Below are 23,884 nucleotides of genomic sequence, written 5' to 3' on the forward strand. Positions count from 1 at the left end.
ACATTGAAAACACTGTGGCCTCCCAGTGCCCATATTTCCACAACATTCACAATTTGGAGAAATTGCTTGCAGTTAATTTGAGTCTTTTCTGCACCATTCTGAACAAAAAACCTACTTCCTCAAAAAGCAGCTCTGTGAAAAGAAACAATGTGTTCTATGGAGGGTTTTCCACTCCTTAGCTGCAGCAATTCTGACTATGCCAGATACCAGCATATTCCATGTTTTGTAAATATTTACCCAGCAACTGACACATTTTAAGCAGTGGCAGCAAGATTGATGAGTTTTAAGTGTCTCTGGATCTATTAGACACACAGGATGCAACCTGGATGCAATTAATAGTAGGAGTCATGTGTTAGGTCATCAGAACACCTAATTCTCCTACTCTTTTTAAAATTTTCTGTAGTCTAATTGGTTTAAAAAAACCGTACAATCTGGCAAACTGAAAAAACTAGAACTTTCCCAATTTCCATCTACAGAGATTCTAGCTAGTATTTCAGTGAGACTTTGGTTTCTTATTGTAATTTCTTCTTTATGGGGGACAATTTTGGAGCAAAATTTGCATTCTCAGGCATCCAAAGCAAGTTGAGCTCCCCTAATCCCAACTGCAGGAAGACAGTTAAACTAGAGGTGAGCTAATGGACAGTCAATGCAAAAATTGTAAAATGGAGCTAAAGTGCTAAAATAACTTATTAGACTTGTAAAAACACAACAGGAAAGTGGGAGTGGTAGAAACAGTTCTAAAGGGAGTAATTCAGAAACCAAGAGTAGATGTCAACTTCACCACAATCACACACATTATAAAACCACAGAAACATAGAGCCCTCAGAGAATACTTGGAGCTAACAAGGAATAACATTGCTATGCAAAGCTCACTAATTAACTGCAACCTACACTCAAGTGTAATTTATAAAAAAGATGCTTAGCCTTGTGAGCCATGAGTCAAAGGAAAAGTTGCAAATAGTTTATATAATGAAAGGCTTTGTGTATAACTGTTCTCTTCTTCCTTTGTGCTTACTACACCAAAACTAAATCTTCTCAGAATTTATTGCATGCTAACAAGAAAATTATTATTTTTAGTTAAATCCCACAGTAGCAAGCAAACTCCCAAGAGAGCTAATTGCACTTTTAAATGAATATACAACATTTGAATATTAGCAGGAACACTAAATTAACCTCATATTGCTGTTTAATCTATTTTTCAGAGAAATTCAAATCTTCCCTTTCATAATATTTTGCTTACTAGGTCAATAAAAGCATGTAAGAAAAAAATATTAAGTGTAATTTTTCTTTAGTGTGGGAATCTGCAGCCTATCCATTGTGTTTACTTTGGCATTCTTTGACAGAATTTAATTTATTTTTCATGAACAATACCAACTTGACTGTAAACTGCTGGTGATAATTTTAAAATACATTTGCAAATTCAACAGTATTTTGAGTTCATACCACACAGATCTTTGTTTTGTCCCTTTCTTCAGTACCAAATGAACATTCTCCTTATCCTTTAAAAGGAGGCAACCTATTGATTTCCAGTTTAGTATTGGTATTAGGAGAAATTATTTATATACAATGAGGTCTGGAGAGGGCATGGAGACAATGGCAGTCCCCTCCCTCTGAATCATCCCAACACTTCAATGTATTATTCTAAACATGATAAAGAAATTGCCCTAAATTTGTCCCAGAAGAGGGACTTCGTGTATTAGGAAACAATCTACAAAACCACATGCTGTTTCTATTAACAATAAAGAATGCTGAAGTCCTTCCAGGTTGTAGATTTACTGATACTGTTTGAGTTTGTAAAATACACAACAGCTACCTAAGTTGCTTTCCTTTTCTCAGCATAAGAATACCAAATAACAAGGAGATAAAGTCAGAATCATATTCTTATTTCCAAATGCTGCTCTGGCACATTCATTAATCCTGAAATGGTTTTTTTTTTGTTTTCAGATGAAACTGAAACCTTTTTTTCTTTCCCAGGCTAATGATTTTAAAGCCTTCAACATTTCACCACCCAAGTCAAACTCTACTGCAGATAATAGAGATTAAAACCACGGTGTTCACCTTACAGCAGCTCTGACTCCATTTGTGAACTCCCCACTAGCACCTGTTACAGAAAAAAAGCCATCTAAAATGAAATCTCACTCTTTAAATCATTATGATTGCAGTTTGAGAGGGAAAGGCAGGCAAAGAAAATCAAGAAGTTTCAGAGAGCCTCTGTCGCACCTGATAACACATTTAGGATGTATCACACTGAGTAAATGCAGCTGGACAGATAGATATGAATGAAAAAAATCTTTTCTTTTCCAAGTGCCACTGAAAACACCAGGATAATTCATGGCAAAATTTCATTAGAGGTTCTGACAGCTAAATGATTGTTTAATCCAAGATAGGTTTTCTAAAGTGGATAAATTTGTCTACAATTGCTTAAAATGTATTTGAGGTATCTCAAATTTACATCACCACATTGGCTCAGGACGTACTTCATTTAAATAAAGATATGCTCAGCAGGATGTCACCTTGTAGAAGTTCTAAGCTCTGAAATGTAAGAAATATCTTGCTTCCAAACACTAAAAAAAGCTATTTCTCATCTACACCTCAAGCCAGTCAGCCAAAATCAGTCGTATCAATAGTCTATCACACTTTATTAGATTTGAAGGCATCCTATGCAGTATTTTAATAGGAATCAGGGGAAAGGAAAGCAAAAAGGAAAAAAACGTGGTAAAATAAATAACCATAGCAATCATGTTGCCAACATCATTCTGTTGTTGTTTTTGTTTCAATTACATTTTCAACATTAACTCATCAAAGAGTGGACAGAAAAAATGTGTCTCAGGGCTGCATTAAATACAGTAACAGGGAAGAACTTATGACACAGAATGATTTCTCTCCTTCATTAGCAAAAAAAAAACAAGAAAAAAATGTGTAGTTCTAGTAAAAATTACTTTCTCTGTCCAGTTCCTATATGTACTTGGAAAAAAACAACAAAAACCTCAAGTACATGACCTATGTTTGAATCTGCGTTCTGCAGTGGAATGCTAAAAAGGATAATAGGTCATTTTTGTCCACAATATGTGTCCCTAACCTCTTGCTCTCAGATTCATTAATAACATAAAGGCAATCCTTAAGTGATGTTTCTTTTAAATGATCTCAATTCATTGGCAGCGTAACAACTTTGTAAATCAAATACGAGTTTGATATAAGCTTTAATTATTATCCACAATTATCTTTCATTTTCCTGTAACTTTAAAATCCTAAACTACTGAAAAATTTTAGGATTTTATATGAACAAAGTGCTGCACGTTCTACAAAAGTAAATACACACTCCCAAAAATACCCCTTGCTAAGAACAACTGATTTGCATGTAAAATCAGAATCATATTCTGCTAAGACATCCCATCTGATTGTGCACTGCTGGGTTTCATAATTCTGAGCATTCTTACATTTCATACACTTTAACCAATGATGTTTAAACACAGCAATAAGCATTTGAATATTTAACTGCCAAAAAATTTAACCTGACCACCCAGGGACAGGTGATTTTTCTTCCCTTCTCTTCCACAGTTAACAAAAGTAATATGGATCACTTTTCTAAGGAATATTCTGGTGGCAGCTTGCTGTATTTGCCAGAGGCATAGAAGAGTTTTCAGCTCCCTCTCTCTCCCCACCATTATTAGCGAAAGCTAATTAGCTCCAGCTAATTCCAGTGCTGCTGTGCAGGGAATTGCTACATGTTTTACACACGAGTGCAGATTCTCTGTGACCCTTTGATCCCACAAACCAGTTGCAGAGCAAACTGCCTTTTCTGGAGAAGTTACACCTGCACTGGTGCATGGGGGTGATGCATCCCTATTGCTGGATCCTGCCCTTGCCTGTGTTCAATTTATGGATTAACTCTATCACAGCTGAAACCAGGACACAAAATCAGTGTTCCAGCCATTCTCTTGAGCAAATACTCTTCCAAGTAAATAGTAACTTTTAGCATTTAAGTCTGGTAAGGGGAAATCTTGGGAGCTGCCGTGTGATTTGTTTTAAATCTGAATGTTTTTTTAAACCTTAATATGCTACACATGACTTATACCAGTCTTTAGCACATTTCTTTGAAGGCATAAACTTTCCTCTGTTTGGACAAAACCCTAGAAAAGATTTCTCAAAGCCAATTTGTTTCACATAAGCACCAATTACAGTTCTTCAAGTTACCTGAAGTGTATACTTCTGTATTTCATCCAGAACAAATTCCACTTCTTTTGAGGTTGTTAATGAGGCTAGATTTCCACTCAAATTGTAGCAATACAGTTTGGCATTGTCATAGCTTTCCCGACTGGAATTTATGTGGAGGCAGGCATCTCCAATGTGATTCCATCTTTCTCCACACAGGTGAGCTGGTGCAAAAAGGATACAATTAAAGCTGATTCAAAAAAACTTTTAAAAAACCCAAGGGAGTCTGAATTTTATGTTCCTGAGATCGTAAATCAAAATGCATCCCACACTCAATTTCCTTTCTCACATCACATAAATTCTGAAATACCAAGTATCATCACACAGAATACTGTATTGTTACAGAAAGAAGCTTCTAAGAACTTTAAATATAATTATAAGATATATGCTAAGTTTCAGCATATTTTTATGCCACTATTTCTTCCCTGTATTCAGAATTGAGTACAACTAAATATTAAGATAAGATTATGTAAATAATTGTTTTACCAACTCCTTTTATGTAAATTTCAAAATCTAATACCTGTCCTAGAATTATGACATCACAACTTTACATTATTCTTGTTTTATCATACCTTTGCATTTATATTTGCCTTAATACCAATGCAATCCAAATGATAGAAAATTCAGATAACATCTCAGAAAGTATTTCTCTTCAATATTTTACAGCATTACTCAGACTCAGATAGCTATTAAAAAGATAAGTAAGAGCAACTGTTATAGTCAATCTACAAAGGTTACATAAATAGAGTTTTGAACTGCAGAGAATAAATTAAGTTAGTTAATGAATCATCTCTATAAAAAACAAAGTGTTCATTAACTTCATCTGGACATAAAGATCAAATAGAAAAGGTTCTGACATCCAACTCCATATATGTAGTTATGAATACAAAATAAATATTATTTCAGGATGTTAACAGTCACCTTCTGAGAATACTTCATATTAGCATTTTAATATTCACTACTTTCATAGTCGTACCTATATTAGACAATCAAGAAACTAGATCTTGGGCCCTATCTGCACAGGAAAATTGAAGTATAATTGAATAGAACTTTTAAGGTAAAACCCCAGCTAACAAAAGGAACAATGTCCATGTCCATGGAGCAGTAAAAGCCCTGCAATGGCCATTCAGCTCTGCACTCTGCACTCGGTGCCCCCTGCAGGCCAGAGCTCATCTCTGGCCTGTGCAGAAGCACACGTCATTGTGCCTTCACTAATGCCATTATCTGCCCTAACACAATTAAAGTGACTGACACCCCAATCAGGGCTGAAATCACATCTGGGTTCACCGGCACAGGCAGGCAAGAGGAATGAGCAGGAATAAAACAAACCCATGTCTGCTCATGAACAAGCATTCTCTAGCAAGGACAGAGGAGGTTTTCTCAGGTTTGGAACCAGCTGTGAGCAGCAGTGTCCCCTTACCAGGCAGTGCCTGGCACTCCTGCTGCCTCTGGTCCCACTGGCAGTTCAGGTGCAGGGAGCAGCTCTTGCAGCTCGTCAGCTTATTGCAGATCTGCTCATTCCTCACGTGACATTTCGTGTAGTTTTTAACCGACTGTAAAAAAAAACAGACAAAGCAGCATCTCAAGCAGACATCTATTAAAAGAACAGAAGTCAAAATGGAAATACAGAGCAGGTAGATCCCTCCCAGAAAGTCGTGGCCACCTAAAAGCTAGGCTGAATTTAAGCTCTTTATCAAGAATCCTTTACCAGATGAAGAATGCAACACTGGAGCACAAATCACCTCACTTGTTCTACACAACTGAGTGTCAAATTGAAGAGGCTAATTCCCTGTACAGAGAGCAGGAAGTGCTTTAAAAACTAAACTAAATATTTATTTATTAGATAGTTTAGGGTTATACTTTCATTAAATTATTTCATCCTCTGCAGGTTAAAGCAAGAAAAATAGTGAAACAGAACATAAAAATGGCACAAGGTGCAAAATAATTACATGAAACTGACTGAAGGTGCAAGAATATGCTCCACACATGACATAAAACTGGGGATAACTTTATTCTTTTGGTACCTTAGTATACAAGAAAAGCAGTAAACACTGAAGGAATTATTATCTGGGGGCTTTTATTGGATTTGGTCAGTGTTTGGGTTTTTTTCCTGAAAACTGAGGTCTTCCAAGTTAGACATTTTGAATACAAATCTTTCTTCCCTCTGCATAGTACTTTTAATTAAGACATCGTATTGATACCTTATTTAATGAACTGCCTTAAATCCTCAGCCAATTCATCAGCTCACCTATAAGGCTCTCTCTACCAACTTAATTTCAAGGTAATAATTAAAAGTAAGTCCTAATGCAAGACAGATTTATATTCACAGAACAGTTGAGATTGGAAGGGACCTCTGGGAGTCCTTTTGTCAAACCCTAACAACTCTTGTCTCTCTTAAACAACACAAGATTAAAATAATACGTGGCAGCAATAATGGATTGCACTTGGATAGCAAATGCATGATTTATTTAAAATGTTGGTTACTTACCTTTCTACTAGTCTCCAGGAGTATGATTTAACAACATACAAAGGGACTGCATGACAGTTACACAGTGGTTGTACTGGAATATGGCACTGATAGGCCAGGGGGGAGAAAAGCTGTCTCCTTTTATTTCTGTTTTTTTAAAGTCCTGAAATAATGCATTTGTGAAAGTGAACCAGCTTCATTGCAGCTGAACAACACTGCGGTTGAGGCTTTTTATTTTATTTTTATTTTTTGCCTTTAATGGATGAGATGCCTACCAGTAAGTTTATTTTAAGAGGTCCTGACTTTTTCTGTTCTATAGGAAAGGCTACTGTGAAGCAAAAAGAACCAGAGAAGCAGGTCTAGGTGCAGGCATCTGCACCACAACACGAAACAGAGACAAAGGCAATGCCAGCAAGTAACAGACTTGTTACTATCTAGGCAAAAAATGCACAAAAAAAATATTTGGTACAAACCCACATTTCGATTCCCTCAGTCATGAAACATACTCACAAAACTTCCTGAGGAGATGCTTTAAAATGAATTTTAGAGCACAAGTAACCACCATCTGCTCATTTACAATAGCTCAACTAATACTCACTTTTAACATTTCATTTTGACATACCCTTAAGCATTGAGATTTCTTTTTTAAATTATATACTCTTCAGTGGTATTACATACAGATTACAATTTTCCACCTAAGCTGAGATATTTGTTCTATTACTTTCTAATCATGAAGCTTGTTGTGAGCTGGTTATTTAATGTTTAAAATAAAATTCAAAGTACTAGTGACTGTTCTATAATAATATTCTTTGTTGTATTCCCTTATTCCCAGCATTTATTTCCCTTAAATCCAATTTAAACACTGCTTGCCTGAAAATCTCATTAGTTCAATGTAGATGTGAATCCAATAGGTAATTCATATTAACACAATATTAAGGTTATAACTTAAACTACCAAACCCAATGAAATTCAGAAAGATGACAGTCCATCTGTTACAGAACTTCTATATTGCTGTAGGATATTTATAATGTTTACACACCAAAGCATGAGTAAATCATGTTATGTATAAAGCCTCCCTCATGTCTGATTTACTTAGATTTTTTAAAGTACTGATCCTGATATGGTAGTACATAGACAGACTTATGAACTGCAGTGATTTTCTGAATATTTACTGGAGAATGAAAATACTACAGTAGTTTATCTTAGAGTTTCAGAAATCACTATTAAATTATGTACCTCTCTCCTCCTCCTGGATTTTTTCAGGTTAACAGTATAACCTTGTCTAGTTTGCCTAGTGTAAACGCAAATTATTTATTTATAGATTCACTATTATTTCCTTGAAGCTACTCCCAAAACTTGCTGTTGGGTACTTCTTACTCATAAATTTTCTGTTTCCTCCAAGATAAATTTGATTCTATTCATTATTTCCTTCTACTACTTTATATATTTCCTCTTGACTATTCTTTGCATTCCTGAAATGTAGGCATGTTGCCATGATTATTATTATTATTGGTGTGAGGGTATCATCCAAGGGCTCCCACTGTGAAAGGAGCTTTTTGGAAGCGATTACCAAAAAACAGGAATTCTTGTCTTTAAGGCACTGTGTAAAAATATTTAACAATGTAGGACTATAGGTCTCTTTGAAGCTTCCTCTAATATCCCGTTTCCTTGGCAAAATGCTCTTTATCATCCCCTTCATGGATTTGACAACATTTGTTTTACGTTGCCACACTCAGATAAAGAACTCTTAAATCACACACCATTCTGGGCTGTGTTTAGGTAACTGTCACCAACTGGGGCTTTATTGTATTGCATGTGTCCCCACATGAACCAACACACAAGAATTCCAGTCTGAGAGGAAACATGCCCCTCTTGCAATAATGTGCCCCCTTGGAGCTTCTGAAGGCAATGACATTTTCCAAAATGTAATACTGGGTGGGGGCAGAAATAAAATAATTCAGCTATGCCTCAACATACTAAGGCTCTCTTTAAGGCTACTTAATAAATTCTTTTTTTCTCTTCAGAAATTAAACAAAATTGATAAAGTAAATTGTTTTACTCTGAAATTCAATCCCTCTCTGGTATTTCTCAGTAAAGAAAACTGAATTTTATTGCAATCTGTCAGCCCTCTCCAGCAATTCACCATTTTATTTGGTAAAGTACAACAAGATTTTGCCTTCATGGAGGAGCTTACTCTTCCATGGTACTACTTCATGAAAAATGACATCTTGTAAAGGAGCAGCAATCTAAAATTAAATTAATCTCTCCCACAAAGCCTTTTCTTTTTTTTTCTCCTTTTTTTTTTTTTTCTTGGTAAAGACTTGTTTCCTTTATAAAATATAGTCAATTTTCTGCACAACGTGATCAGCAGCAAGGGAGTATCATTTTCATAGGATGCAAGATAAAGCATTTTATGTGCAGACGTAGAGGGTGAATACAATTTCATAAACACATTAAGCAGATCCAGATCAACCAGGCATTGCAAGCCTGTGCTTGCAATGCCATCAGATATGAGTGTGATATACATGATCTGTATGATCTATACCTTGATGATGCATGAATCTGCACAGCAGGGGAATACAGTGTCTTGTTAATGTGCTGCCTTACATCAGAGGGTGAGCACAGGCAGGTGAATGTGCATCATCAATGCATTAGTACTACTCATGAAGTCCATCTGTCCAGCTAGAGTTATTCCAGGGAAATGCCCATATTTTACAGGCCTTCCAATCAGCAGAGCAGCCACACTTTGCAGTGTCTGCTTTGCAGATATCCGTGACCATGAGGCCAATGCCAAACTTGTTGACAGCACATTTTTAGTAAACTGGCCAGTCTCCACAAAGCAACAGCAGCAGATTATAAAACATTATTGTCATTCTCATCTGGAGCTCTATGATCTAAGTCATAAATCAAGGCCTTTGTACAGCTGCAAAGGCTCCTTGTGATGTTCATAAGCCTACAGCATGTTATCCCATATTACCATCACAGTTCTGTCACAACATTTTCATTTGTGGGCCTTGTCCAGAAGTAGCAGTCTATGAAAATGGATATCAGCCTGATCCATTCTGGTTTTCCACATGGTGCCATTCTGTTGATGCTATTTTGGTGGGTTTTATTAAAGCTGCAAAATTCTGCCTCCATCATCTCACGGCCAATAGACTAATTTTACAACAGCCACCTCCCATTTATGACAGCACCTCTTTCCAGAAATCATTTTGATGAATTTTTGCTACCCTGTTCTTCAGTAACTACACTTATAACCTTTGCTATTCACTTCAAACCCTAAATAAAAGACAGGAAATGATACAGAGCAGACTGACGCTCATTTGCTTATTAAGATGACAATCTTACTCATGAAAGGTTGTCAAAGAAGGACACTGAACCAAGAAGTTTGTGCTAAACACCTAATGATCCACATTTATTAGAGATCATTTATTAGGAATGAAGATGGTCAGCTCCTTAGCAACTAGTCCTTGTTCAAGAGCTGAAAACCATGGTTAGAAAATTAGCACCTAATGGAGAACAATGTGTCAGGAAAAGAAGGACCCTTGAAGATCACAAAGGAAACTAACCATTAGCACCTGGAATGTGAAATCCCTCTGACAGACTTATAACCTGACTACTGATTAATCTGTGTCTGCATTGCTTTTATTAGTAGTGACTACCTACAAATGCCAGTGATTAGAGCTGGCTGTGCTCACTCTGAACAGGCAAGATGTGAGTCACAATCAATCCAACTCACACCTTAATTTCTCTGGAGAACAAGATTGATTTGCATCAAGTTCAAGCCAGAGAGCAAGATACTTTTACTAATGAAAGCGTGTCAAGAAAGGATTTTGAACTCAAGTACAGCCAGGTGTCTATGGATAGCTGAAAAGTGTAAGAAGGCAAAATTTATAATGCTAAAACACTATTATAAGCCTGACAAAATTCAAATGAACAAGCAAGAGATGCAGCAGCTGGTGAACAACAACATGGCACTAGACAATATTAAAAAGAGTAAATTATAAACTTGCATGAATCTATGTGATCTCATGGCTTGTAGTTAAAAAGATCAGAACCAAATTATCACACGCCAGTGGACCTCATGGTTACAGAAGCTCATGTTCCTTTAATGAGAAGACAAGTGACTCCATGACAAAGAAAACCATTTCTATGATGATCAATGATCAGAAGACCATGACTAGTAAGACTAGCCTGGTCCTGTTTGATGGGAAAAAACCAAACAGCACCCTTGAAGGGATTCCATGGTTTCTGCCTGTCTACCACATACGCATACCACATATGCACAAAATCCAAGTTAATAATGACTCTGACTTTTCGAATGTCATTAATTAGGGGACAAAAGTATTTGTCTTAAGAGATATATAGTAGGCAACACAACCCTGAAGAATACTTGTTTTACCCTGAAATAGATTTTTTTGCTGCTTTCTGCAACATTTTTAGCTCAAAAGCCTGGAAAACAAGTTTGTTTGTGCTGAAAACAAACAACTACTAGTCTACTAGACCTAGAAAAGGAGAAGTACTGCTAGCATGCTCAGATTTGTGAGGACTCACCATGCTGCAGTTGCTGTTTGCTGAAATGCACTTCTTGTCGTCGCACCACTGGCAGCCGTTGGTGTTGGCGGTGCAGCTGGCGCAATCCGCGTACCGGTAACATCTGTCGTCTGCAGCAGCTGCCACACAAACCAAACACAAACGTCCCACAGAAGCAGAATAACACCACGTTCCTGACACTTCCTCAGAGCTTTTTCTGTTACAGCCTTCATTTGAACTCTAGCCATTCATAAGGGTTTAAGTTACTGTAGGAAATTCATTCTGTTCAGTTAACAGGATTTACTCCTTTAAAAATTCCTTCAGTAACGACTTTATTTGAAGGTTTGTAAGTCTTATATCAACTAATGGAATATTCACTGATTTAGAGCATGAAAGCTCTCTTAGCACAATGCAAAAATTAAGAGTATGAAAAACTTTTTTCAAGTATTTTTCCTTCACTCTTCTAACATGGAAGAAAACTTTTCTTCAAATGCAGGATTTTATAAAAATATTAGATGGCTATGCAAGAAGATGAGATCAAAGTAGTAAATAAAACAAAGTAAGACAGATATGAGCACCACATGGACATTTTAAATCCTTGTAAATTAATTTATAAACCTAATAATGACTGGTAAGTTAAAGGTCTGTCCTTTAGCTACAAAAACTACTTGAAAAAGACTTAATGTTATATTCTTAATAACGGGACCTGGACTAAAATTTAGGTTATGTAAAATTATTTAGGACACAAATTATTACTTCTGTTTAAAGGAGGCAAGGTTTTAAAAATCACCATGATCCAAAATTGAAGAATTTGTATCATCTCCTGTGCTGATTACTGTGTTTAATTCCTATTTGGTTTAGCTCCTTTACTTTCAGGTTCATGCAAGCTTAAAAGATTCTCTTGCCAGGGAAGTCTTGTCATCCAAGAATTGATCTTCTGAAAATCACTAAAATTTTTGCTTATCCTTTAATATTGACCATCAGCAGTTTCTCAGATGATACTCTCAACCAGGTAACAACTGAGCCAAGTAATGTAAAAGAATATATGAAAAATTGGCTTTTGGCAAAAAATTACCACTTGAAAATGGAAGAATTTGACAGCAGTGAAACACTGCTATTCACACAACTTCAGAACTGGGATTGTACAGACCTCATCTCTTCCGAGTTGAACTTTATTTCCACTGCAGCACCTGTACTTGAGAAACTGCTCTAAATTTTTTATATTCCTTCATCCCATCTGTGCTTTGTTTTGTTTGGCTTTTATAAACACCTGTTGCTATGATCAACTTTTTATGAAATCCATTTGTATCTGTACTACTTTTGAATTTAATGCCACAAGGGGTTTTTTTCCTTTTTCTATATAGATGAAACTTTCTAGACTGTAGACCTTTAAAAGTTCTCAAACTGTACAAAAGCCATTTTCCAGAAAACTGTACCTGGATAATGTTTTTGTTATATCACATACCTTTTTTTTTCTGAGTTTGAGATGTTATAGAAATCAGTTTAGAAACAAGTAAAAGCTATCAGAAAAATAAAATGTCTTGAAGTGTTGATTAATAGTAGTACTAGTAACTTTTCAAAAAATATTAAACACAGACTGGCAGTTTAATTGTAAGGCAGTTTGTACACACAGCACACAGCCAAAGTCTGGGAAGCAATTTTACACTGTGCTGAAAGGAACGATGCACAGAAAAAATAGTAAGTGCGTGTTGTAGGGATAAATATTCTGTTCATGTGACATATAAGAACAACACTTTCACAAGCAATTTATTTGTGACAAGCCAAAATGCTTAGGAATAGGTTGGAACAGTTATTCATAACAGTAAATTGCTGTTTCAAACAATACAGCCATCACAATGCCACAGAGAAATTCATATGACAAACTTGAACTCATCTGACACACTGCAAAGGGCTTGTTTGCCTCAGGTTTTTTTCCACCTGTGCCTGCACTATATTCTTCTGTACAAATGCTTCTGTTTCATAGATAATCTGCTTGAAGCAGTGATGCTTTCCTCTCTTACTGGCACACACAGGTATGGGAGTGCCATATGTCCATAACACCAGGTATCACTTGCAGAGCCCATTTGTGGTCTCACTGCTCTGCTCTGCCTTAGCACCTTAAACTTGTGCTCTTTTGCCTCTACTTCTCTGCATGTAAAACACAAAAGGATTCCACAGCTGAATTATTTTTTTTTTAGATAGTCTCTGTATCTCTTGCACTGGTTATTCTCACAGGGGAACACTCTTAACATTCCAGTCACCACTTCCACGTGGTTACTTCTTTGAGGGTTGCCCATCCCCATCTCCTACATTGCATTACAAACCTGACTAGAATTCACTTACCTGTTTTCTTGGGACATTTTGCTCTAAGGATATTATTAGCATGTCCAGATTCCCAAGATTCACAATGCTTCTTGTTCCACAGACACCTTATTCCTGGACGAGCATTTTTGCACAGCTCTTCATCTCTGAACGCTTCACAGTTGGGAGGCTTGTACACGAGGATGTCATTCAATAGAACACTTGAAAAACCCCCAAATATATACATGGACCTATTGGGAAAAAGCAAGGAAATTTAACTGCTATTGTAGACACATTTTCTTGATGCACCATTAAAATCCCACATATTATCATTAAAAAAAAAAATCTTATTCTTTCTCTAATAAAGACTCTATCAGTGGTTCCTTTATTGATTACTTTTTCAATTTATTTCTCTATGGAAGTTGAGAGTAACAAAAAAATTTGCTGAGAGCTCCCTGTGCTGTATGTGTTATGGAGTGGCATATCCAAATATCTGGAAAAAAGAATGAAAAGCTTTGGAAGAATGCACTCATTTTTCCAGTTAGATATTGAGAAGAGAACATGGAATACTGGTCTGCTGAAAACAAGAATGTTCTTTGCAAGACAGGCAGCAAAAATTGGCAAGATGGTTATTTCTTTTTGGTAACATTTCTGGTGCAGTATATGCTGACACAGGAACCAAAAGACTAAACCTGAGTCTTCACCCTTCTCATTAAAACCGACTGTCTCAGGTAAAAGACAGTCATAGAAAACCCCTATATCTGTTGTATTATATACTCCTAAAACAGAATTAATCACAGAGCTACCAGTAGCAGAAATCTGGCAAGTGTCTTGTTGCACTGTTGCACTGTTTTGGTACCAAAAACCCTACCAAAAATACCACTAGTTCTTAAAAAAAAAAAAAAAAAAAAAAAAGGCATTTTTAATGTAATTAATAGAAAGTGACAGTTCTCAAAGTATCAAGCATGGCTTAGATGGCATAAAACACACAACACACAAATCATAATGAAAAACTATCAGTCGCTGAATTCATTAATTTCAAGTAATTTTGTCTTAATAAATAAATCTGTTCATTGATTAATGTCAAGTGCTCTGTGTACATACTTACAATTTAGTGCTATTTTTGTTAAAAGCAGTCACACTCCTATTTGTAGCATTACTCATTACCTCATTTCTGACCTATACAGGATCCTTTTATAGAGGATCCATAAGTTGCCCACAAATACTCCAGTACTGACTTTATTAGTGTGGTGAATAATGTAGAGGAGGTACAGTGATCTATAGTACTGCAACTTCAGATACTAGGCCAGTTGGCAACCACCAAAACAAAAGCTGAGACAAGATAACAATACACATTTCTGTAAACCTGACTATTGTTTTCTACAACTTTTCCAACTTAATATCATGTAGCTGCTGGCAGGCTTCTCCTCCTTCAGGTGGTAGAGATGACAACTGTATCAGTATCACTAAAATCTTCCCTTTTTCCCAGCAAATTTTAGTTACGTGATTATTTGATGACTGTAGAGGAATGAAGAATTATAGCGTACTGCAAAGAGAAAAATATTTCTCCCATCACACCTAAGTGAGGGTTTATAGTTGGTACCAAATATGAAATTCAATGTAGCCCTCAATGCTGAGAAAACAGCTCAGTTCCCTGGAATGTTCACCTAAAATGTCTCTGAACAGATCCCCAGCAGACTGGGGAACTGGGGATTAGCTGTACTGATTACCTGATGAGCACTACTTTCCCTTTTAACAAGTTACACCATTTCTTATATTGAACCACACTTAAGTGTGATTTTTGCTACAGTCTTTTCCTTCAAAAAAATGGCAAGGAAAATTTGAGACTTCATTTACCCATTACTGACAACAGCAGTGTGACCAAATCTGTTGACATCTCGATGCAGATTAGGTTTTGGTAAAATCTTCCATTCATCACAAGCTGAAAAACAAAACACCAAGCATATATCAAATAACTTGAAAAGTTTTCAGCAAAATACAGGTGAAGTATATTTTAACCACTCAAGGATAAATCAACTGAACTCCTTTTAGATGCATTTGTGAGTAGATGCTTCAAGGACCTGTCAGCAACACTGATCTATCCTAACATTTATAAAGACTACAGGACATTCACAGAAGAATCACTATTACACATGTAGTTGTCTGCCTTCAGAGCCAGTTTCAACACCCATAGGAACAAGCCCTGGGCATTGTTGTTATCAACGGATCAGTAATATTGCCCTCATGTTTACACACTCTCAATTAGATAAAGGGTTTCATTTTATAAGTATTTCATGGAATATCTATGGCAGTGAACGTAGTTCTTTTCTTAAGTGTTTAAACTATCACTCCTCCAGATGTGCAACCCATCTCATTACTGTCTTACTTTTGGTATCTTGATTTAAGTATGCTACTAATTACTTTCCACATACTTGAGAGGAATGCTGAATCAGGATCTCCATGTCAAATTAATTATCCAAGCACATTTCTTTTGGAACTGCTGTACACAAATGTGGTTTCAGTGTGGTTTAACTTTTCTTTCCCGACGAGAGTTTTAGTTCTTTAGAACAATTACTCCTTTCTTCATTATTTCCTATTTAAACTTTACTGACTTCATATGTTCAAATCCCACAGTAATAGAAATAGGGAGCACCTACAGATTGAAACTTCAAGGAAAGTACAGGGTTTTAGCACCTTAATTTGGGTAGAGGCATCTCTCAGTAGTCAGATCATAACACCTCGCTCCTCAGCTTAAAAAAACAGAAATGGATAAAATCAGGAGGAATTCAAGCTGGTCTCATTCCTACTGTCAGAAGAGCTCAATTCCGCCAGGGCTGCTGTTCTGGCACTTCTAATGCAGAAAATTATTCACAGCAGAAAATTATTGACAGCAGCACCTTGTGCAGTCAGCATCCTGTTAGCAAAGCACGCTGGAACACCCTGGTGCAAGGTCACATGAGGATGGACTCAGCACCCAGGAGGGGATGGCGTGGCACAGCTACGGCAGGAACACCCCTAAGTCAACTCAGGCTTCCACCAAATCACAGCCTGAGCCCATCAAGAGAGCCAGTGTGAGATCATAGCTGTGATAAATAAATAATTGCACCTCTTTATAAATTGGAAACTGAAACTCAAAGCATATTAGTACCAGAGCAATGCAGATGGCTCAAACAGCAATAATTTTGACATCAGGTGGTGGACTCCAAGGAATTAGCAGTGTGAAGCAAGTACAGCAAGTTTCATGCACAGCCTTATGGGAGCAATACATCCCAAAATTCTTGCTTCTTTCTCAACTCCTACCTTCTATCACTACCATTGTTAACATTATATTATCATAACACTATGGAATTATTAATACACTTCATTTTTCACAGTTGTTCTTTTTTTATTTTCTCTACTTAAACAGTAGTGAAAATATGCACAATGTCAGAGAGATATTCCTGAAACAGTTTCAAGCAAAAAACAAGCATTTTAACAATTGACCAGCAAAATCTTACTGTTACGCTTTAAAATCAAGTTCTTGCTCTTCTTAAGTCACTTCACATTAACAGACACAGCACTCATGAGCTTGTGCTCCTTTGATGGTAAATGAAACAATTTAGGAAACCCACACTAAATTTCCATCTGATTTTAAAACTCACATTAAATTTTCATCTGATCTTGGGAGTGCTGACAGTAATTTTCTTATTTTTACAAACATATACATTATGAACATAAATATATAGTCTTTCCTGTACCTAGAAATTCATTTTAGAAAAAGTGGGATTTAACACCAAGGGAAGACCATAAAACCATATTAAAGGCTGATTTTCAGTAGAGGAACCCCTGAGGGCTGGAGATATAATAATTCCTTTCTTACTGATGGTATTTTTCAAACTGGCAGGTCTTTTCAATACAGTACAAGAAAAAAAAGAGGGAGGGAAGCTTATTACAAATAGCCTCCCCTCTTATCTCCTCCTAGACTTCTCAATGACTACTGAACACTGAACAGAGCACTGTACAAGAAAAATACTTTCGCTCAGCTTTCAATTCCTGATATGAGTTTCTCTGTACAGTTGATTAATACAAAATACAGTTAGCTAGTCAACTGATTCCTGGTGTTTTTTAGTAAAGAATCAAATAGAATTCATCCCTGCCCATCATCTTCAAACTCCTTTTGAACAACTCCAAGCACTCAAATTTCCAGACTTCACTGTACCGTTCCAAGAAAAAAAAAAGACAACTGGCAAATGTAATATGATTTACAACATGATTTATCAATATTACAGCATTCTGTGTGTTGTAGACATTAAGTCTAATAATGATGGTAAACTGTGCAGCAAAGAATAAAATCTTTTCCTCCATAAAATGTTATGGCCTCAAGGCCTTTTACTGATAGAAAGTGGAAGATAAGTTGTATCTCTTCTATCTGTAACCAGGTACAGCACGTAGCACATGGAAGCACACTCTGCTTTTAATGGAACCACTTACTAAGCAGATAAAGAAACAGTACTATTCATTCCAAACTTATTAGCAGAATTTTTAGCCACTGAAAAGTGCAAGAAGAAATAAAGGGTTTTTTTCCTTTCTATTACGAAGGCTTCTGCTTTAAGAATAAGCTGTACCACATTATAACATTAGAAGAAAAAGCTTCACCCTCCTCACTGGTGTAGATTAAATGGTTACCAGATGATACAGAAGTTACTCTGACAGTGAATGGCCAGTCACACACATTTCTGTGATGAAACACCACAGAAATGCACTGGATTTGAAGCAATCCAGCTGAGAAAATCCCCACTTGAACTTTGCACAGGGTATTGCTCTCCAGAGCCCTCACTCCAACAGGTCAGGCCTCAGCACATCTCATCTACAACCTACTGGCAACACTGCATTACTGATATCAGAAAGGATGACCTGGATTTTCACAGGAAAGTTGTCAATGCTGCAGCAGTATTCATACACTACGGGAAAGTTTCCCAGTATGATTTTATTTAAAAAAAAAAAAAAAAAAAAAAAACAACAACAACAAAAAAAAAACCACAACAAACAGAAAACAACGAAATTATTTCTAATCAACCTTGTAGTATCAATAAAATATGTGAACATAGAATTTGATTTCAAAAATTTAACTAATTAGGCAATCAATGTTCCATACTTCACCTGCAGGATCACATTTTTATTTTGGCACTGGCAGACTGATTTAGTGACAACCTCTTACTGCATTTGGAGCTTTGTTTTAAGAGAAGGTATATGAAAGGTATATGAAAGGTATATGAAACCACTACTTTATGCCTACATTTATCAAACCTTTTCTAAATTTCAAACTATTTAAATAGGTTTGAAATGCCAGTGTATTTATTCTGCTCAATCACACTCTGCAACAATGCAGTGCAGCTTTATGTGCTACAAAGAATCCAATGCCAGATTATGCTTCTATTTTCTCTTTACATATTTCTAATAATTACTAAGTTCATTTTTCTTTTGTAAAAATAGTAATGGTGGTTCACAACATATGGACACCATTATACCTCTGTCTGGTTCTCATTTATGACTCTGGATGACTAAACACTGAACATAAACAGCTAAAACATCATGAAAGTTATGTACTAGCAGAAAACTTATTTTCTGAGTCTTTCCACACTTCATAAATATTTTTCTTTAATCAGATAATAAAAATCTCCTTACTCTCAGGAAAACACAATAGCAAGTATGTTTGAAACAGCATGAATCGAATTTAAACTCTAGAACTAACATCTACAACAGAGTCTACACACATAACAGTGACTCCCCAAGCAGTAAAAAGAAATCAACAGCCTCACTCTTTGCTATTAAAGGGAGCAATTAGTGCATTATATTATTATGGCTTTGCTCTTCTAATAGCACAGCAATATGGAGGTAATTGCTCTTACAGACTGCACCAAAACTGCATTTATAACTTAAGTGCTTAGGAACACATAAAACTTAATCTCTCACAGGCACTGATTTACATTTTCTGTGTGATGGCACACTGATACCCATTTGTTACTCCAGAAACAGGGAGAACTGCAAAAATACACGTGTTCATATTGGGAAAAAAAAATCACAGATATCTAAACTACTTCATTTTGTTAATGGCAAAGACTAGAGGTGAAACAATTTACAAGCAAACAATTTATGAATAAACAATTCATTTTTATTACAAAATACAAGCAATATGTTTGATTACAAGTGGAACTAAAGTCAATCTCATGAAATAACTTTGAATTGCTTTTCAAAATAGGAGAATGTTTCTAAGTTTTGTTTGAATACTCTGGAAGAAACTTAATACTTCACACGCAATATTGTCTTTCATAAGCGATTGAATTTGCATACTATTTAATCCATAATAATAAATTGAAATCCAGATAGTAACAAAGAAATATTATGGAGTATATTATTAGTGTAAACATATGGGTTATTGCACTTCTCCCACAGATCCAAACAACACAGAACTCCAACCACCACTAAGAGAAAGCACAGAAACAGTTGCCATGTTCCCAGGATTTCACATTTTGGCTTTTATAGAGATTCCCTGACCATAATCTCTCTCTATATCAAGGGTACCCAGACACCTTAGCAACTGTCGAATTTGGAACAAAAGGACTGAGACTGAATACTTCATAAACTCAAACTTAAGGAACTTAGGCATGCAGAGGTATATTTACTAACTGCACCATTTTGGCCAGAAACGAAAATAAATATCCTTAGTCTTTTAAAAAAGCTTTTATTTAATTGTATTTTAATACTTCTATCAGTAGTTAGAATCTGTTTTAAACTGATTCTCTGTGTCTAATAATCTATTTTTATCTGCAAAGTTTGCATGTGAATACTCATAAAATACAATCTAAATTACTTTTCTAAGATGTGATTGGAACAGAAATGTAAGTTTTAAGCATATTGGGGCCCTTGTAAAGAAAGCCATAAACAACATCATTCAGAAAACTGCAGGTCAACCCCAGCATTCAAGATTGTCCCCATTGCCAAGCTTCCTCTTTCAGATTAATGAAGCAATAACAGCACAGTTGGAAAATACCTGACCTTTACAAGAATGACCCTCTGTGGATCTTTAAGGGGCTTCCAGAGCAACCCAGGGGCAGCCTGATGGTAAAAAATCAAAGCAGAACAGAAGTATACCAAGGCCAGATTTCTACAGCTCTTTTTCTTAATGCAGCAGTCTTCTCATTGTGTATTTACTGCTATATAAGGGAATATATCAAGCAACATTAAACTAAGAAAATTACGGCACCATAGCAGTTTTTATAACATCTCCCCATCTCTGTGTCTTCACCTTTAACAAATACACAGTAAGTATTTCAAATTACTGAACTGAGCTCTTGACTCATGACACATTTAAATGTCTAAAACTTGTTACAGAATAAGCTCAGAACTTAGAGAGCAATGACTGACTCAGAAAAGCAGAGGGGGAAAAGGTAACTCTGCCCTAAGCTTGGTAAAATGAATTGCTCTCTGGAGATACTTCTCTCTGTGCCTGGACTAGAGGAGGAGTGTGGATTACCACACTGCATTAGAAACCAACCTTTCAGAAGGCTGAGCTTGGCTGAGATGAAGCCACACAAACAGTTATTCCACATTAATATGGAAAGCAGAGTTTTCATGGGTAATAAAAAGCCAAAGCAATCTATCCAGAGGACTATGTCACATAGAATAAGAGAGATAATCAAAAGTACTCTCTAGCCCAACTTGAACATAAATAGCATAGTCTCTATCTCCAGGATTCAGCTGGTTTCCAGACAGCACCCATTTTTTACAAGACAAGGCTAACACTCCATCACTTGCAAGATATCTAGGAAATGTGATGCTGATAGCATCATATATTTTTTTCTTCCAAGCATTGTTCAAAAACTCATGATACAAAGTAAATAAGATTCTGAAATATACCTATTGCATAATTATTTAATTCTTCATAAAATATTTCAAGTTTTCTGAAAAATATGACTTTATCAAATGTGTGCTGTAATATTTGTTTCTAAGTTGGTAAAATTAATATTACAGAAGAATAAGTCTGAATCAAATCAATCTTCATATAGTCCATTTTTAAGATTAATTACTACATCCAAACAGTGATTACTACATCCACTTTTTTCGTACTTCATCAGTTTCATAATACATGGAGAATGTGACTTGCAAGAGAATACAAATACCAAATTAAATATAACCAGCTAGACAAACCAAAATATCGTTCTACTTAAGAAAAAAATACTATAAAGCATTGTCATGAAAGATGATATAAAACTATCTGTATGTGAAAATCATAAAGTTACATTAATTCAGATCTTATGACTCACACTATTGATCATTTACAGAGCACATTTACAAATAAATGTAGACCAATAAATAATACTATGCTCCAAAATGAGAAAGGAGTCCTGTTTCATTAAAAATTAAATCCACATGTAAACTGAAGTGAGAACAAAATCAATAGCTCACACCATCAGATGCCTATAAGAAGCTATGGAATATGCAATAGAGGGTTACAGTAAAAAAAACCCAGCTGTTTTTATTTTATTTTCAGCTAAGGTATTATTTGCACACATATTAAAACTAGCAGGAAATAACCTATATATATTCCATGTACTGAAATTAGTCATTATTTTTCTATTAAAGCAAAGACATTGCATTGATATCTACAGTGAATGCCACAAAGAGCCATTAACTAGTCCTGAAAGAAGGATCATGTCTCAGCCCCATCCACCACTGTAGGCAGCTGATAAATGCTTGCCAAAAGTAGATCCAGGCAATATCCACAGGCTATTCTCACCAGGAGCATGCATGAGTTCATTTCCCAGGCTGCTCTGACACATTTCCCTTTTTTTGGCTCCCAGGACAAGAGACTGTGCTTTTTGGCCCCAATGTGTGCTCCATGATTATATTTGAAGTCCAAATACAAATTATATGTTTATATTTAAAGCCTATGCAGAAAATATGGACATGAACATCAGGGAAGGGAAAAACTATTTATGGTAAGAACAGCAGTGGCACAAGATAGGAAAAAGAGTATGGATTCATTAAATTCTCTTCTATTTATAGCCTCCACAATCCTATAGGGAGGCTTTTCCATAAGTGCACAGCTCAAAGGGCTGGAACCACTCACCAGAATGAAAGCTGACACCCACCTAGTCTTGTCTTATCACACAGTTTTCCTCCCAATTGCATTCTTATCATATATTTACAAACAACAATTTGTTTTGCTCTCAGCCACACTCTTGTAAAATTATATACACCACATCCTTTTATCATCTCCTAAAGGCTCCTCATGTTTCACTCAGCCCTAATACCACTTGCCATGTAGAGCCTTTTTTTCAATTTGTCTTCTTTAAAAGTGTGTTGCCAAAATACTACAAAAATATCCAGGGCCTTGAGAATGTCATGGATGCTGCTACGCCTTGCCCCACAAACCAAAATCTTTAGACAAAATGGAAAAAAAAAATCTGTAAAATCTATAAATAACTTGAAGGTGTTTGGGATCAAAACTATACAAAAAACATTAGCTGGACTTGATAAAGCAAAATTGTGGTATGTAAAACCAAAATGAGAAAAAAACAGTACAATACATACCTATATCATATGAAAGAAAGTCAGCAGAAAAACACTTTGCACCATTGCTCAGGGAAGTATCATTATGAGTGTTTCCACCAAAAATGAGCATAGCTCCATTAATTAAGACAGCTGAATGAAGGTATCTTGCAAAGCCACTCTCTTTCAAAATAGTCCTACAAAACATAAGAGCAGATACATAGTAACACATGAGAAACTGGATATGGGCATCAAGAAAATTTGTACATGGAAGCAACACAAAACAAGAAAAATAGTAAACTATAGCTCAGTAAATACAATGCCATTTAATCAGATTGTTTTCTCGTGGTACAAAAATATATATTTGTTTAAAATATCACATTTTTATTTAAAATAAAACCGTTTGCCAAATAATATAGCTGAAATTAGTTTTAGCACATTTGCATTCTTCAGAAATTATTACTGATATGGTAAATTTTACTCAAAACTGAATGAAAACTCATTCATAGCATTAATTCCTGTTCTTATATATCCTTAGCCATCTTAGTTTTTTGCTCAAGAAATGCAAAAAAAAATTCTTCAGAAGGCTACAGTAATCTTTACACCATCCTTAAAATTGCAAAACTAAAATAATTTTTTTTTTTCCAAATTAATTGAACACTCAGACCCAACAAAGAAATGGTAAAAGGCATTCTAGGTACATTAAAAACACTTGTACTGCTTCATAAACTTATTCAGATAGTAAGCTCAAACATAGCAAACTTCAGTGCTAAAAAATACAACGGTCCAGGCAACTGGGGCTTTGATCTCTGTCTTTATTCTCTTCAGCCTCTGCGTGTG

At 35.8% G+C, this 23,884-nt stretch overlaps 1 protein-coding gene across 4 annotated transcripts in view; it reads right to left on the reverse strand.

Annotated features, from left to right (window-relative positions):
• ATRNL1 (attractin like 1) overlaps positions 1–23,884 on the reverse strand; it is a 433,970-nt gene that overhangs the window by 333,751 nt on the left and 76,335 nt on the right. For all 4 annotated transcript variants that reach the window (XM_041461314.1, XM_041461315.1, XM_041461313.1 and 1 more), the window contains exons 10-15: positions 23,087–23,241; positions 15,371–15,455; positions 13,556–13,764; positions 11,234–11,352; positions 5,633–5,765; positions 4,195–4,376 (exon numbers count right to left, since the gene is read on the reverse strand). In XM_041461314.1, coding sequence (XP_041317248.1) covers positions 4,195–4,376; positions 5,633–5,765; positions 11,234–11,352; positions 13,556–13,764; positions 15,371–15,455; positions 23,087–23,241 — 883 coding nt within the window. The remainder of the gene's footprint in view (positions 1–4,194; positions 4,377–5,632; positions 5,766–11,233; positions 11,353–13,555; positions 13,765–15,370; positions 15,456–23,086; positions 23,242–23,884) is intronic.

The sequence above is a fragment of the Pyrgilauda ruficollis genome, unplaced genomic scaffold, assembly GCF_017590135.1.
Source record: "Pyrgilauda ruficollis isolate IOZ18807 unplaced genomic scaffold, ASM1759013v1 scaffold15, whole genome shotgun sequence".
NCBI lineage: Eukaryota > Metazoa > Chordata > Aves > Passeriformes > Passeridae > Pyrgilauda > Pyrgilauda ruficollis.